Source organism: Vicia villosa, linkage group LG7 (assembly GCF_029867415.1).
Source record: "Vicia villosa cultivar HV-30 ecotype Madison, WI linkage group LG7, Vvil1.0, whole genome shotgun sequence".
Taxonomy (NCBI): Eukaryota; Viridiplantae; Streptophyta; class Magnoliopsida; order Fabales; family Fabaceae; genus Vicia; species Vicia villosa.
The window spans coordinates 113,047,446-113,064,822 of NC_081186.1; the positions used below are offsets into that span (position 1 = coordinate 113,047,446).

At 31.7% G+C, this 17,377-nt stretch overlaps 3 protein-coding genes across 5 annotated transcripts; 1 reads left to right on the plus strand and 2 right to left on the minus strand.

Annotated features, from left to right (window-relative positions):
- Window positions 1-5,579: 5,579 nt before the first annotated feature.
- Window positions 5,580-6,423, minus strand: LOC131620003 (uncharacterized). The gene has a single exon (XM_058891031.1). The coding sequence runs from the start codon at window positions 6,261-6,263 to the stop codon at window positions 5,580-5,582; it is 684 nt and encodes a 227-aa protein (XP_058747014.1). The 5' UTR covers window positions 6,264-6,423.
- A 2,887-nt stretch (window positions 6,424-9,310) lies between these two features.
- Window positions 9,311-13,360, plus strand: LOC131616577 (uncharacterized). 3 transcript variants are annotated; one of them, XM_058887943.1, is made up of 2 exons: window positions 9,311-10,218; window positions 12,981-13,360. In XM_058887943.1, exon 1 carries the CDS (start codon window positions 9,446-9,448, stop codon window positions 10,190-10,192), a length of 747 nt encoding a protein of 248 aa, XP_058743926.1. In that variant the 5' UTR covers window positions 9,311-9,445; the 3' UTR covers window positions 10,193-10,218; window positions 12,981-13,360. The 3 variants fall into 3 exon arrangements, with proteins under 3 accessions (XP_058743926.1, XP_058743927.1, XP_058743925.1); XM_058887944.1 differs by having other exon boundaries at window positions 13,025-13,360; XM_058887942.1 differs by having other exon boundaries at window positions 12,984-13,359.
- A 1,744-nt stretch (window positions 13,361-15,104) lies between these two features.
- Window positions 15,105-15,839, minus strand: LOC131616578 (eukaryotic translation initiation factor 1A). Its single transcript, XM_058887945.1, has one exon. The coding sequence runs from the start codon at window positions 15,726-15,728 to the stop codon at window positions 15,291-15,293; it is 438 nt and encodes a 145-aa protein (XP_058743928.1). The 5' UTR covers window positions 15,729-15,839; the 3' UTR covers window positions 15,105-15,290.
- Window positions 15,840-17,377: the final 1,538 nt, after the last annotated feature.

The following is a 17,377-nucleotide window of genomic DNA, read 5'->3' on the forward strand; positions in this document are numbered from 1 at the left end:
TTTGGCTATTAATGGTATATGATAATTTTGAGGATTATATTTACGATACTTTATGTGTTTTTTAAAAACAATTTACTATTCTTTATGTGAAGTAAACACTGATTGGCATTTGGAGATGACCTAGTTAGAGCACCATCAAAGTGGTCTTTCTAGAAAATTAGTAAAAAGATAAAAAAAAAACTTAAAAATTCAAATAATCCCAAAGTATACGAAATATCTAAGGTACTATTATACAAAAAAAATTCAATAATAAAAAACACAATAATGTCGCGGCGCAAAAAATACCCGAGTGTAAAAAACGTTTAAAATACAACAGAATCGTCACCGAACTTTATTTATTTCAAAAGAAAAGGAAAAACATCGATAAAACCCGCGAAAGAAAAGAAAATGGTCATCACAACCATATTATGGTTCGGGAGGAGACTGGATCCTTTCAATCTCTTTTGGTCATGCTTTCTCTCCTTTTCCTAATCTTATGGTTAAATATCACACCAAGTAAAAACAATAGTACAAATGAAAGAGAGAGAAACTTGAATCAATGGTTGAGATTGGAGTATGATGGAAACATGAGAGAAAGAGCATGAGAGGATCCAAATCCGTTTGGGAGTCAGTTATGCAAGGGGAAGATATTAGCACCTCTCACATCCGTTGTACTTAACGAGACCTATTTAATTTGTTTTGCGAAAGAATGTTAGTGTGATGTCATTTGCGGTCTTCTACTTATTATGCAAGAAAAAGAAAGATTTTTTTTTTTAATTATTGTGCTCGTCAAGATTTTAAAATTTTGTTCCTACATATTTTCAGGTGCAATGGGAAAATAAGAGCTCCGTAGTTCATGGTTACGAACCACAAATTTATTGTTTGATTTTAGAGAGTGATGCTTGAATCACATTCGAGCAATTAAACCTTTGCTTGTTGCTCATTCTTGGAGGCTGAAGTGTTTGTTTGTTTCGCATCAAAATGGATAAAGCATACTCGTTTCTGAAAAGATTTTCATAGTCGCGCAAGGGCGAAAAAAAAGTTTGATAAGTCGAGTTGATTTTATATGGAGTCGGGTAACCGTTTGAGCAAGGTGTGCACCGAGCGCTTGTTTACCCTAATTTCAAAAGGATGTACATCCAATTGTGCTCTTTAGTCCATGTTTATGAAAATTATTCTTGGCGGAATATGAGTAAACGTTTCAACAAGGTATAAACCCATCGCTCGTTTACTAAGGTTTCACATGGAAAGACTAATAGTCATTTTGAACAAGGTGTGCACCAAGCGCCCGACTATTAAAGTTTCAAAAGGATGTGCATCCTTTGGTCTTTCAAATTTATTGAGAAAATGATTTGAAAGCGTAAAACAACTCGACGTTATATCAAGTGTTTAATTAAATTTTGAATTGAAATTGGTTTGATTGAATTATGAAATGGTTTGATGAAAGGTATCACAAGGGTATCAGAGAATGAAACGGTGCATGAAATAATTAACTTGAAAGCATAAATCGTAACATAATGCAATGTCGCAAAGGAAAGCAACAAGATATAGGAGAAGTAATACGCATACGATAATCACAACCAATACACATTCAACACAAACGAAATGAAAAACAAACAAACATAACGTGAAGTATTACATTGTAACAAGGGAGTGGCGTTACGTGACGAAACGTAGTAGCGAAAACAAAATGCGTATTGACGCCATGCCAAACTGATGAAAGCACACATATCCAAACTATCATGACAACAACGGAACGAGGTGTCACATGCTAGCAAAAATACGGCAAGTCGCTAATGCAAAGGAACTCGTCGCGATTAACTCGAAATATGAACAAGGTATAAAGTAACAAGTCGTATTGTAACGAGATAATAACATTACATGACAAAAAGTGGAAACGACCATATCATAAACCGATTTGAATTAGCATAACGACAACAAGTTGGAAGGTCACGCGCTAACAAAAAACAAAAGTGAGTTGCTAACGCGAAGCGCTCATCGCATTCAAAACGAAAAGTACATAAAACATGTTATGCAATACGAAACCATCTCATCAATACAATGCATAAATCTTACAATACTTCAACATTAATACAAAATTACAAACAATCCCATGCAACTAACACCATATATGCGCTCAATACGTATTCGGGAGCAACACAAAGCTTGAGCATCTGAAACTGTAACACAATGAAAGAATAACACCATAATATCATAGAATGAAAGCTTATTTAACATTATTACAGAAAAAGACATAATCGAAAAATAGTCCCACACACGCACACCCTCTGCATATTTACAGTATTACAAAAATCCAATACAACCAATAATCAAAGCACAAACATAATGTACGCAACCGATGAAATGAATAAACACACAATAATGAGAGGCTTGCAGTAAACTATAAAAAGAAACGTTCGACTCGAAATATTACCAAGCGTCGAGTGTAATAATGTTGTCCAGTTGCGAGATGTTGTTGATGACTTGGTGATGTTGGCGCTGAACTGGTGTTGCTTCCATTTGGAGAGAAAGGCTATGGTTGATCTTGTTCACAGTTGAATCAAGGGAGAGTGAGATTTTGTTGCTTACATAAATAAAGGAGGTGGTTATCGGTTTTGTGTGGCTAATTGATGGGTTGAAGTTCGATTTTATGTCCACATACTTCAAGGATTTGTTGAACTTTTCCCCAATAAGAGATATAACATCTGACAAGCTCCCTTCATTCATCCTCAAATTCTCAAACTTGTTGGTAAGTAGTTGCAACCTTGACATGAAAACTATGGACGTGCCTTCATGAGCAGTTTTGAGAATCTTCCATGCTTCTTAGCCTATGAACATGTGTTGATCAACCTAAACATATTCTTGTCCATACCATTGAAAATAACATTTAAAGCCATGGAATTTCCAAGAGCTTCATCATCTTCAACACCAGTCCAATCAGCTTCTGGTTTCAAACTCGCTGTACCATATTCAAAAGTAATCACTTGATGTTTCCCCCCTTTTATCACATCTTTCCACGATTTGTTTCCCATGGATTTAATTAATACAATCATCATAGACTTCCAATAATCATAGTTGGTGCCATTCAACACAAGTGGTTTCTTGACTGATCCTCCTTCTTTCATTGTTTCCATTTGAACACTTTTTCATGTTGTTGTTTTGCAAAATGGAGATAATTCAAAGAGCTGATCCACAAGGAATTTCACAAATATTCAACTAATTGAGACCTAATCATGTACATGTCTTGTGAATGATGTCAACGGATTTAGCCACGTCCTCTAAATACCCTATAATGGTCCCCTAATAAAGATATCACACATGAAAAAGAAGCTTACATTTGTCTCTGATCTGATGAATAAGAAGGTGTAATATAAAAGAGAAAATGAGCTTATAATGGGTCGTCTTGTTACAGACTAGTGGTTGGCATAATCTACTTGTCCCCAAGATACAACATCATTGTTTGGCCATAAAGAAATTCAAACCACAAAGAAATATATGGGCATCTCACCCCCACCTTGAGCACTAGAGTTGAACAATGTATCATGTTAAAAGCATTCGAGAAATGTATTGTGAGCATAGCAGAAGAACCATTTTCATGTCGTTTGGTCAACACCCTGTTGGTGCTGTGCAAAATGGTATTATCACCACCCAATATCCCAACCCTAAATTGGAAGACATCGAAATATTATGTAATACTTTATTGGAGCCTTCAAATAGAACCCACAATAACTGAGTGTATCCCATAATTAGACATTAATAACGACGTCGAGGATGCAGAAGCTACAAACTCTATCAAATTCATTGAGCATTTTGTTCCTAGCCATAAGTTAGCAACTAGAGTCAGCGTACATAAAATATCTTTCACCACAACAGATCCTTCGTTACAATGTGTCTAATATTTTTTGTCTTCGCAAACCATCTCTACCACACAATGTTCCTTTTGGAAATTATTTAATGCACATGAGAATAATATCAACTTCAACCACTAGGGAATGATTAGAGAATAAGGTGGTCAAAATGGAGGGAGATGACATGTGCAAGTGTTTAGCCTCCAAAACTTTCATTGTATATTAAATATATGGGGCACTCCGGATGACTCTAACCCTTTCACAACCGCTGTGAAGTGGACGTCGACAACCTTGCAGAGACATTTCATGATGTTAGAGCTTAATATGAAGTCCCTCATAACCGAAATCATATTGCTTAAAGCTGCCAAACATACTATAAACTAACTTAGCAAGACCATTTTAGTCTCTCAGAGTATCCAAGCATTCCAAAATGTTATGTTCTTATAAGGACTTATGATTTCTTATGATATCACTTATTCTGAAGCTTGAGCGCCTGTAAAATGCAACGGGAAAAATTAATCATCAAACTTAAGAACCCACAGGTCTCTGATCAATAAACACGTTATAAAGAGCATATTTTAATTCCTTAGAGAAATCCAAACGACAACTAAGAGGTATACTCTTTACGATGAAGATATGGGATATGAAGACTCTCTCTAACAACCTCACACCAAAACAAGCCCCTCTTTTATGTTGGGGGTATTAGAGTATGTTGTAGATGATTTTAAAATACATGAAACATTCTTCCTTCCCATGTCCCATGAATAACTCGAACCATACCATCAGGGTGATGACATGCCTGATTATAAGCATGAATACTCATACACCTTCCATATATTCATTGTTCAACCATCTTTAAAGACTCCTCAAATTCCATAAACAAATCATGATCACTTTGAATAATTTTTTACAATTTTCATTCGTCACTACATAGTTGTAGCGTCTTAAGATGAGACACCATACAATAAATACCCTTGCGTCTATCCTTGTCATCGGAGCAATAAAATAACCCTTAAAATGGTCAATGCAAGTCTCCTATTTGAGTAGAAACCATTGAACAATGCAAAATTGTGTCTCTTCCCTATTCAATACAAAATATATCTGATTGAGGAATTTTAATAAACAAGACTTAGGCATCATCGCAATATCATTTCACTGTAATTGTGGTGTCTTGCTCTATGTCTTTTGTCTCTTTTTATATAAAGATTTTATAATAAATGGATAGAACTTATGCAAGTAGTAGCAACACCATGAAATGAATCTCATTAAAAAAAAATGAGCCCAAAAAACAGAAAATGAAACTCTTAAATTTTCAGCGATCAAGAGAGACTAAGAAAGTTGTTTGTTTATTGAACTAATTCACATTGATTTGGAACTTTTGGTAGTACAGAGAAGTTAAATAATTATTGAATGTAGGATTATATTGTGGTTGAATTATGGTTATGTCAAAATTATTATGCTAATTATTATTAACCAAGAGAGAAGAAAAATATATGAATAAAATCAATGAAATTGCTTATTGCATATATAAAAAATTAAAATAAAGACAAAACATGACATCAAAATGTCATTTAGGCTCATGATAATAAATATTTAAATATATATTGTGTATAGTCAAAGTTATTTTTAGTTGTAAGGGATGATTTTGTTTTTCATGACAAGGATTAAATTTAAAAACAACATTATATATATTACATAAAAGATAAAAATAAAAACTAAATCACCAGCCACCAGTATTAATAGTGAACAAACTCATGAATCATTTTCAATTAGAACAGGTTGAGTTCTAACCATTGAGCCAAATGGCATTTTAGTTTCACCAATCCAAAAAGTATCAAAAGCCTCACCATTTTCTGAATTTTTCTCCAATTTTTTTATCTTCCTCTTCTTTGAAGCCTTAACTAAAGTCATCAACACCAAAACCAACAAGACCAAACAAACAAAACCTATAACAAACCCTAAAACCCACCAAATGTTAAATAAACTCTTGTTGTACAATGAAGATGGAATCACAAGAGTATAATGTCCTGTCCCAAATGCTTCACAAACAAATGGCTTACTCATGTTGTTGAATTCCAATATTCCATCATCTAAAAACTTAACACATATTGGTGTGTCATTTTTTCCATGCAACCTAACATGATGAAAATGTATTAAAATAGGTTTCCTTTGGATTACAAGATTCATCTTCTCTTTTTCTATGAATGCATTTTGTGAAGAAGTGTAAGCCATAAAACCAAAAACAGGTGCCACCATTATGTAATTAGTAGGCACGTTGAAGTAACGAGAAGACCAATTTCCAAAATTTTCATATAGTATAACCATTCTTTTTCTATTTGGTTGTGGCACAACATGTGGTGGAACATTGAAGAGACTATAATTCACCCCTCTTATGTAAAAAGATGATGTTCTCAATCTAACAACTCTAACTTTCATTCCTGTATAGTTAGAAGGAACTGAAGTGTTATAGAAGATACCTGTTTTTGGATGTTTAATATCTTTGTTCACTTGCTTGCAAAATAAGTCTTCTAATGATTCATGATCATAAGTTTTTAAGGCTTGAACCAAAGATGAAAGAAACACTATTATAGAGATGAACAACCATGTAACTTGCCACCATTTGTGTTGATCCATGAATTGTGTATGTTATCTTAAAAACCTAATTATTTTGTGTCTATTGATGCAATGTTGAAGATTTTTATGAACCAAACCCATTTTGAAGCTTTCAAGACATAGTATTTGCACTGCCCATTAGTGAAAGGAAAAAAACCTTTGCTCAACCAAGTTTTGGAAACAAACTTGGTGTTATGATCCTTGATGTTATAGATAATCACGGTCGAATGTGGCTGACGAATCTTAACTGTGGTTCCGTTGAAATCGTATAGGCCAAAAAACCTTGATGTTGTACCTGAAATTGGTAGTATAGAAGCACACAAACAAATTTGAAATCACAACTCAGAAAAATTTGTTTTCCTTATAATAAAATGGATGAATACATAACACTATATCATATATTTTTTAACCAATGTTAAAATTTCCTTACACAAATGATTAGGTTCTAAAATTTAATGGAATTGAATCAAAGCTTTGAATTCTTCAACTCTTTGTATATATTTGTTGAGATCATCTTGGAGTTTCTTGTGCCTAAAATTAAGAAGTATGTGTGGAAGAAAGTGGTTTAGGAACAATGAGTATATATGAGAAGAGAAAATATAAGTTTATTGAATTGTTATATTATGATAGTTTGTTATTGATTAGTTGTCGTGAAGTAATAAATAGACCTTATAACAATAAGTGAGAAATTTTATAACAATAATTTTTACATAATTTTGATTATTGTTTTGTTGTACTTTAGAATTTGGTAAATAGAAAAGGAGAAAGAATGAACTGGTGTATTACGTAATACCAATGTGAATTTCCATGTATGAAATGCTTATTTTAGACAAATGAGTGAAAAATTAGTTAGTGAGTTTCATTAAAAAGATTTTTAAAATTAAAAATAGTTGATGAGTTTCAAATTACTTTAATTGTTTTTACAATATTCTAAATTACTAGCATTGTTTGTTGTTATTAACTAACTCATGTATTTTATCATGTACTACTAATAAGAGTTTCTTTATTTTTTTTATTTTTTAAATAAGCTTTAAGAGTTTTTTTTTATATTATAAATAAATAAGTGCATAAGGTTTAAAAAAAATTTAAACTTTTATGAGCCATGTTTACCGTTAATATAATGCCATCTAAAAGAATAATTGGTGTCATTCTTAGAAGGAGATGGTTATACTAAAAAGAATGACTTAAAAACTATGGCATGAAATACTTTTAATTATCAAATAAATAAAAAATATCTATTAGTTATATCTATTAGTTTAAAATATTCTTAGCCTTGATTTAAAAAAAAAACTCCTAATTAATTTTTTCTTGTGTATTAGACATTAGAATCGAAGGCAAACAAAGTTAATATACATCAATAAATAGTTTTAGTATGTCGGCAAACTTGGTTAACAATACAATTTATAAATATTTAGTTATTAAATAGACTCAATTAATATTAGCCTACACAATTTTGTTCACGTGTCATCTTAAATTCATAATTTATAAGTGATCTGGTTGGATCTAAGTAATGACAGATACTAATGACATTTGATGATCTATTTCTTTTGAAGATGCAATGTTCTTACAAAAATCCAAACTATGAAATCAACAAGGGTTGTGATAGCAAGATTCAGGGTTTTGAATAGATAATAGAGATCTAGACTTAAGATGTCTTGGAAATTTTTTCGGAACAACTATCTTAAGGGACAAATGATAGAGAATTCAGTAAGCTCTATCATATGACAATCTTCATAGGCCAGTCAACCCTAATTCAATATGTCTTTATGGCGTGTCTATATATTATTCTGCCTCATTTCCTAAGACTCGGATGACCTATTTTTCTATGGATTATCATTCCAGAAAATATATCCATCAAACATTGACTAATGAGGTTAAGGTATGACTTGTCTTAGAGTTCTTCGAATCTGGGTTGAGGTGCACTAAAATGGATGTCACACATTCTTCATCCCTTGTAATTTTTTGGATCTGAATACTAATTATATTCTAGTCTCACACATGTTATTGTTTGGATCTGAATAGCCTTGTAATTTTGTAATTTTTTGGATACGTATGCCACATTATATACTCTCTTAAACTTTTTAAATATATCTTGTAATTTTTTGGATATGAATTTTTTATTGCACCCATATAAAGTAAAAACACCCCACCCATATATGCATATATAAAGGTACTCAAAAAAATTTAAGATATTAATTAATTTGGATATGCATATCCGAACTCACTCCAACAGAAATTTGAGATATTGGTTAATTCCGATATGCACATCCGAATTAACTAAAATTCCCAAATTTCTTTTGATTTTATTTTAAAAAGATATTTATTTATAATATAGTTATAATATAATTCAAGTGAGTTATTATTAATAAATAAAATTTAAATAAAAATTATTATAAATAAAAAATAAAGAGATTAAATAAAATTTTAATTTTGTAATAATTTATTTATCATAAATTATAAAAATAATTTTTTTTAAATGACTACAACATTACGCAATATAATTAATAAAATTATGATGCTAAAAATACCTTCATATTAATATTATAATTTTTAATTTATATTAACTTTTTAAAAATTTCAACACTAAAAATTATATTTGAGTAACACAAATATTGAGTTATTTCGAATATACATATTCGAAAAATCTCAACATTAAAAATTAGATTATTTCAAATATGCATCTTTGAAGTCATCCTTTTTTAAAAAAAATAGTATTTCGAATATATATATTCGAAGTCATATTTTTTTAAAAATATATTTTCCGATATGTATATCCGAAATATAAATGAAGAAGCATGCGGGTGGAATGAGAATTTTATGTATCTTTGGGCTTTAAAGGAGCGCCCAAATCTTACAAAATTCATGGCCCAGCCCATTTCTCATCATCACTCTCCTCTTGCCCTACCTCCTCCTTCTGTTTGTAAAACCTCCACAACCACCACCACCACTCAATTCTCAAACCTTCATCTCAGTAGCAAAACGACTCCGTTTCAATCACCAAAACCATGCTTCGCCTCTCAAAGCTAAAACCACTCTTCCACTCAACAAATCCACCACTATCATCTTCTCCTCACCAACTCCTCCAACGCTGCTCCGTCAGCCGCACCGCCAAAGGAAAAGGCAAAGCGGGTCAAATCCTAAAACGCTCAAAAATCACTGTCAAAAAAACCGGATCCGAACCCAAACCCGGAACCCCCACCGGTTCACGCGAGAAACAAGAAAAGGAGCGTCTCTATAAGCAATGCATCGACGCACCGACTCCACTCCGCCACCTGAAACCCAAACAACGCGAACGAGAAGCCGAACGCGAGAAATTAGGGTTAATCAGCAAAGAACGCCAGCGAGAAATCGATATGACGAAGAAGAAAAATCAGAAGTTTAGGGTTTCTGAGAAGCCGTCGATTGTCGGAACACCGGGTTTGGATTACATAACGTTGGGTTTGGTTGATGTTGAGAAATTGCCCAAGTATGAATTGACTGCTGAAGATGGGAAGAGATTGGCGAAGGAGTATAGTAGGGTTTTGATGAGGAAGCATAGAGCGAGACAAGCTGCTGAAACGAAGCTTTTGGGGTTGAAAAAGGAAGCTATTGAAGCTTTGCCGGATAAGCTGAAAGAAGCTGCTTTGGTGCCGGATTTGTCTCCGTTTCCGGTTAATCGGTTTATGGCTACTCTTACTCCTCCTATTGAGGGGTATATTGAGAAAATTAGGGAAGCTGCTAATAGGATCAGTGGGAAAGAGAAGATTAGATAGATTGAGGGATGATCGGTTCGTCACAGGTCCGTGCTTATTTTGTTTGTATTGAATTATAATTGAAATGGGAACAAATGGAATTTGAATTTCATTGGATGTGCTTTTTTTTTTCTTTTTCTGTTGAATCCTTTGAATAAGATGGAATGAAACTAGGAAATTTCATTGGGCATGTTAGAATTTGAATAAATTGCCGTTGTTTGGTGATACACTATTAGTAGAAAGTGTTGTCAAATAGCTGATATTGTGGCGGGCGCGGTAGATTATAACATAGGCGAATTGTTTTCTATGATTGACAACTTTGATTTGTATTGAATCTTTGTTTGGGTTTCGATGAAACTACTGTTTTCGATTAGTAGATAGTGTTTTCTATGATTAACTTCTAACTTAATAGAGCCTTCTGTTACAAATCTAGTTTAGAAAACTACCAGTTATCTGTGATTGACTACACTGCTGTCATTTTAGAATTGTTATCGCCACTATTAGCCATTTTGACAACAATGAACAAAATTAGGTGACGAAATTTCACATAAATGTCCCCTACCATTTTGTTCCATGTCTATGCAAGATCTTTACGAGGGGCCAGTGTTGTCGATGGTGGATGGTGGATGGCGCCGGCATTCTTATTTGGCCATGGAGGAGAGCCTAAAATCTGCCACTGATATCTGTCATGGCCAATATTGACAGCACTGCAGGGGCTACTGTTTAAGTATACAAAATAGTCTAATAGTTGGAGAATTGAGGTTGAGGGTACTTTATAAACACACCCTCTCTTCAACTCAATCCGCTGAGGCGTCTTTTAACTAGTAAATATTAATAAATACTAGTATGCATTTTAATCCTTGAAGCTGTATTGGGTCGGTCTATAGTCCCTCAAATTTTAAGAAATAGAAAATTAGTCTCTTATATCAAAGAATACACGTAATTGCAATTTTGTTTTCCTTATTTTGGTGATAGTTAATTTGTAGTCGTAATATTTCTAAAATTTGATTTTTCGTGTCTTATTTAAAAACGTTTGAGATTTTTTTCACCCCCGCCATTTTTATGTGTGGCATCAACGTCATTGATGCGCCACAACTTTCTGACCTCCACCTTTCTTCCGAACTCCTCCAACAATCTGTCCTCAACTTATGGTCCTTGAGTCTGGGAGGCTTGATTTTGCGAAGGCAGCACAATTCTACTTCGAGATCTTCAACTCAGTAGTACCGCATTTTAAAAAATTGCAGGACCAGAAATTTGACTTTAGAAACGGGAGACTGAAAGTTAATTTTGGTCAAAAATAGAGATAATAAAAGTGCATTTAAGCCTTAATATAAATCAATTTAGTTCCATCATCAAAGGAGAAGATTAGGTAGATTGATAGATGATATGTTCGTCACAGGTCAGTAGTGCTGGTTTTGTTTTATTGAATTAATTGAAATGGGAACAAATGGTATTTGAATTGCATTGGATGTGTTTTTGTTAATGTTTAATCCTTTTGAATAAGATGGAATGAAACTTCACAGCTTAGCTGAATTTGAATGAATTGTTGTTGGTTGGTGATACACGATTAGCAGAAAGTGTTAAATTGCTGATATTGTTGCGCTGTAGATTGTAGCATAGTGGAGTTTGAACAAACTACTATTTTCTATGATTGACAACTCCGATTTGTATTGAATCTTTGCTTGGGTTTGGATGAAACTGTCTTTGAGTGATGTAGTGGGGAATGATGTTTATTTTGTCGTTGAGCGGTTAAATTTATTCCATTTGATTTTTGTGATACTTGTTTCGTTATTGCTTTCTGTATTATTTGATAATTAAAAGGGCCTTGAAAAAGAATGAGGTTGATAGTAAGTAAATTAACCTCATTGTATGATTTTGAAAAGAAAAAAAAAATATTGTAAGAAAAGTATGTTTGGTACTTGATGAATCAATATTGTCCTCAAAGAAAATTATGATTATTTGTTGTTTGGAACAAACTGGATAGAATGCCATGAATTCACTGCATTCAACAAGTTGGAAGTTGTTAGATATATAGATCAAACTGTCATACCTTCTGCTTGTTAAATCATTTTTATAAAACAAACTCAAAATGTGTTTTGTTTGATCTTTATCTAATGCTTCTTATTTAAGGACTGCACTACGACTATGTGATAGATGAATCCATTTCTGAACAAACTGGGCAGAATTTATCTCTTCAGTTTTGTGGAACATAGGATAGAGTGGTGTCATTTGCATATATTTTTTTTTTGTAATAGAAACTGAACTGAATAGTATCTAATTCATGACACTTGCATGTGGTTTGATGGTTAGGGGCTAACTTCTGTGAGGAGTGGTATAAAATTAGCTGAAAGCACCGTATAATGTCTCAAATGAAATTCACTTAAAAGGCTTGGAGTTTGTTTACGTTTTCTTCTACTTTTAAATTTCATGTTTGCACGTGTTTTTAAATTTTTGGTTTATTAATATCACTGTCAAGCTAATTTTTTGACTGAGTTTAACATTTAGAGACATGCTTTTAAGTAGACATTCTATTGCTGCCTTGTACATATTGTATTGCTGCTTTTATGTACATATTGTATTATGCCTTGTGTACCAATAACAATTTTCATTCATATGCCTTCTTTGTTACCTAATATACTGTTAGGTTTGAAGCTACTGCAAAATCATGTTCTAAAGAATATTAGGGTCATTAACAATGTTAAAAGTGGTATTGTTTTGTTCTCTTGTGACTGGGAATAGGTCAATCATATATTTCGGATTAAAAGATGAATGCTTGATGGTAACTCTATCAACTGATTTGTTTGAATAGCAGGTTTGCCTTGAAGTTGCCGAAGCACTTTTTTTTAACGTAAGAACTCTATCGATCAAATTTCATTTGATGGGGCCAGAATGAGTTAGTGGAGCTTTTTGAAGAGTAAAATACGTTCAACAGAATGGCAGTTTAAAGTAATAATTCATGGACATCTATTCTTTATTTTTCCTTTTGATAGTAAATCAGGAATGATGTGAATGAACAAGTCATTTTGGTTGGTACAGAGTTTATGTTGTTTTGAAATTTTAGAGTTGATGTTTGGTATTAGCAGCTTGGCAGCATAAAATAGATTGGTTTTGTAACAGCTTTTTGTTTGTTTTCAAATGATTTATATTTCTACAATAACAAACTTCAGCAACACTTTTTTTAATGATTAAATTACACTTTTATTCTTTTAATTTCTTTTGTAGTGGAAGAAAATATCTTTGGTGCTTATGCATTTCAAGTTGTATTGTGTTAAGAGAGCACTTTCAAGTAAAATTTTGAGAGAAATTAAATGGCTTATTACAGAATATGTTACAAGGAAAAAAACTGAGATGTAAATGGATATGTAGGGACCAGGGTGTGCATTCTATCATAAATTTTTAGTCGGTTTTTGATTTTACAATAGCTAATGTACTTTAGAAAAAAAGACTAGCATTTTATCACAAAAAAAAAAAACAGGTGACATGTTCTCTCTATCTGTATATAGTCATGTTCTCATAAAGAAAATTAATTTGGACAGTAAAGTTTTGGTCCTTGAAATAAAATTTTTTGATGGTGGACTAGAGATAAAAAATTATGGTGGTGGAACAAAGTCTTCAAAATAAAATAGAAAAGAATAATTTCAAGAGTGGTCCTAGGTAGAATGAAAGTCTTCAAAATAAAATAAAATAAAGAATATCTTAAAGAGTGGTCCTAGGGATACAAAATTATGGTGGAAAGAAAGTCTTAAAAGTATTTTAAAGATTAACGTAAAACTTTATTTGAAAGATATTAAGAATGACCCAGACTTCAATCCTTAAGAATAAAGGAAAGAGAAAATCTATGTAAAGATTTGTGTAGAGAAGAGAAAGACAAAAAACTTGACTGCTTGCTTAAGATAAAGAAGGGAAAATTTTGGTTCAGAAAAATGTTATATAGGATAGTTGGAAGCAAATTTTGTTACAGAATTTTAATATATGTAACCGATACTAAATAATATAAAAAATATTATGTTGTTGTTTAGCCTCTTGCTTTAATACAGTTAGTCCTACAAGCCTTTTCAATTAGTTTTCACGGCAAAAAGTTAGATATGGCTTAGTCATAAATAACAACACGAGTAATGAATTGATAAAACCAGTTCATAAATAGTATGTTGATTAATTCAGAAATTGTGTTATATACACTCTAAAATGAGTTAATACGAGTTGTTGTGTTATTATCAGTTATGTTCTGGCCTGAAATGGAGTTCATGCTCTGGCCTGAAAACTTGCAAAAGTTTCTAATATGACTCAACATAAGTAAAATTACAGAACCAAATCCCTATACTAACATAATAAACATAGCCCGTGGATGAAAGTCAAGCGCCACACAATCCAGATATATCAGAACATTTCTATAAAATCAGTCATCGCTGATTCCAGTTCACTGAATTAGATTTAAAATAAGTAACTTGAAATGCAACCAAATCACATCCTAAAAGAAAAATTGCAGGACTCACAAAACACCCACAATAAGACCTCACAAATCAAACAATAGCCATCCGCACAGACATAACTCCTCCAAAACCACCAGTTAACCTCAAGACAAACTATCCCAGCAATGTTAATCACTTTTTCTAATTGTAAGACAAAGAAACACCAATAGAAATCACCAAAAATTCTAATACCAATATCCCAAGACCTAAACCAAAACCAAGTACTTCCATCATATCAAACCACAATCATGAACAACAAAAACACAACACAATATAAACAAAACAGAAAACACATCATCAAAAACAACAAGCACACAGCAATCAACTATCAAAATTTCAAAAGAATATCTCCAACCACAAAATCATCGCAATCGAAGCCGCACCAACAGCAATTCTTAACCCCCTTAGACAGTATAATCACATAATCTCCAAACATAACAAAAAAAAAAATTAAACTTCAACAGTTATAACAAGCTATCATTATTGTGCATTGAAATTGATCATAAATTCATAAAACCACATCCATATCTCACACTACAACATCAAAATTAAAACCTCTAAACATTACATACCATAGATTCACTTCATCATCATCATCATCATCATCATAAAACAAAAATTATAATTCCAGATTCAAAAAAAAAAAAAACTTAAATCTTATCAATATCCTCATCCTCAAACTCGATATAATCATTCGCATCTCCATCATCCTCCTCATCAAGCCCAGCCCCAATCCCTTCATTCAATCTCGTATTATCCGGCAGCTCACCATACGCCTTAAGCAGCCTGGCTTCATCCGGCATGTATTTCAGAATCACATCCGCCTTATCATCCTGATAATCACGAAGTCCGACGAGAATAATATCCCCGGCAGCGATCCAAACCTTCTTGTGCATCTTCCCACGGATATGACAGAGACGTTTCGTTCCGTCGATACACATGGCTTCGCATCGGCCGTTTCCGAGCATGCGGAGGACCTGAGCGTATTCTTGGCCGTCTTCCTTGAAGACGAGCTCGCGCTTCTCGTCGTCGGCTTCGTTCTTTCCTCTCTTGCGATTCTTTCCTCCCTTTCCCTTGTTCTTCGGCATGGTTGATTGATTCGATTTCTCTCTCGCTCGCTCTCTGTGTGTTTGGAGAAACCCTAGATTTTTTTTATATCGATTTTAGGGTTGTGAATTTGGGGATTTTGTAAAGCTAGGGTAAAAGCGTGTGCGTGTGGAATTGCGACGAGTGGATCGGTTTTTTTATATGGACGATTTTGGCCCTGCTTTTTGCTGAGTTGAAACGAGTGAACATTTAATTTAACGTATATTATATTTTACTTGATCCGCACGTAAAATAACCAAAGTCCAAAAATATTAAATTGGTGTGCATTTAATAGTTTTTTGATTCAGTCTTTCTTTTTAAGATTTGATCGAGAGTTCATTTGTTTCAGTTTTTTCTATTTTTTTTTTTGAAAAAAATATTTAAAAAAAATAGAAAATTTTAAATAAAAATACAATTTAATTAGTTATTTTTAAAATATTACTTTATGTATTTTATCATTTTATAATAATTTAAAAAATTATTTAAATTTAAATCTATTTCAAATAGCTTTTCATAAAAATTATTTTTAGATATATCTTTTTAAAAAAATTTATAGTTTCAACTATGTTTTAATCTTTAATAATATATTTCTACGTTATAAAATATCAAAATTAAGTTTAATTTATAAAAATAAAATAAACAAGGTCAAGTCTCCCTTGAATTTGGTTACTCCACTAAATTATTTGTTAATCCTTTTATTGCATAATATTTGCTGTATTTTACTATTTTTTTAAAATTAATTCAAAAGTTATAAATAAAAATATGTGACTTTGTTTGTTATAATTTATAAATTTAAAAAACAATTATAATTTTAAAAACAATTTTTAAGTATTTTTTTCTAAAATGGTAAAAATGATTTAAATATATTTTTTATGAATTAAATGAGTAATTTTAACATAGAGAAACTTAAATAATTAATATTAAATATTTTAAATAATCAAAACCATATAGCTTTTAAAAAAATTCATAACTTATATGAAAAATTCATAATTAATTTTAAATTTTGGTATTTTTATAAAATTGTAAGAGAAAAATGAGTGATGCATTGACAATGTAAATCAATTTTATACTATCAATCAAACACGACCATGTATTCCGCCAAATCAGACTATAATTTTTAAATTACTAATTTAACTTGGTCGAACGATATATTTTTAGGTAAATTTTTTAATACCCATGCAGTTAAGTTGGGTATCGATATTTTTAATATAAATTATTTTTAAATTTAAATTTAATTTTAAATAAATAAAAATAAGATAATGACATAATCTTAAATGATCATATTTGATTGATTAAAAGTATCAGTACCTAACTAAATTAAAAAATACTAGAGTGTTCACCACGATGTTAGTGTAAAAGTGTCTAACCATTTAACTCAAATTTTAATATAAAAAAATGGTAAAAAAAGGATAAAATACTAAAAATAATGTTTCAAAAAAAAATTTAATGGAATTTTTATTTAAAGTTTTTCCAATACTTTATATACCATGTTCTCAAATTTTTCTATTGATTGTAGTGCATATCAATTAATCTATAAAAATAATTTTTAGTTTTATATTTAATATTTTTATCTAAATATATATCCTTGTTATACTGGTAGGAACAACTGGTGTGGTCAGCAGCCATTGGTGGACTTTATGAATGTTCTGTT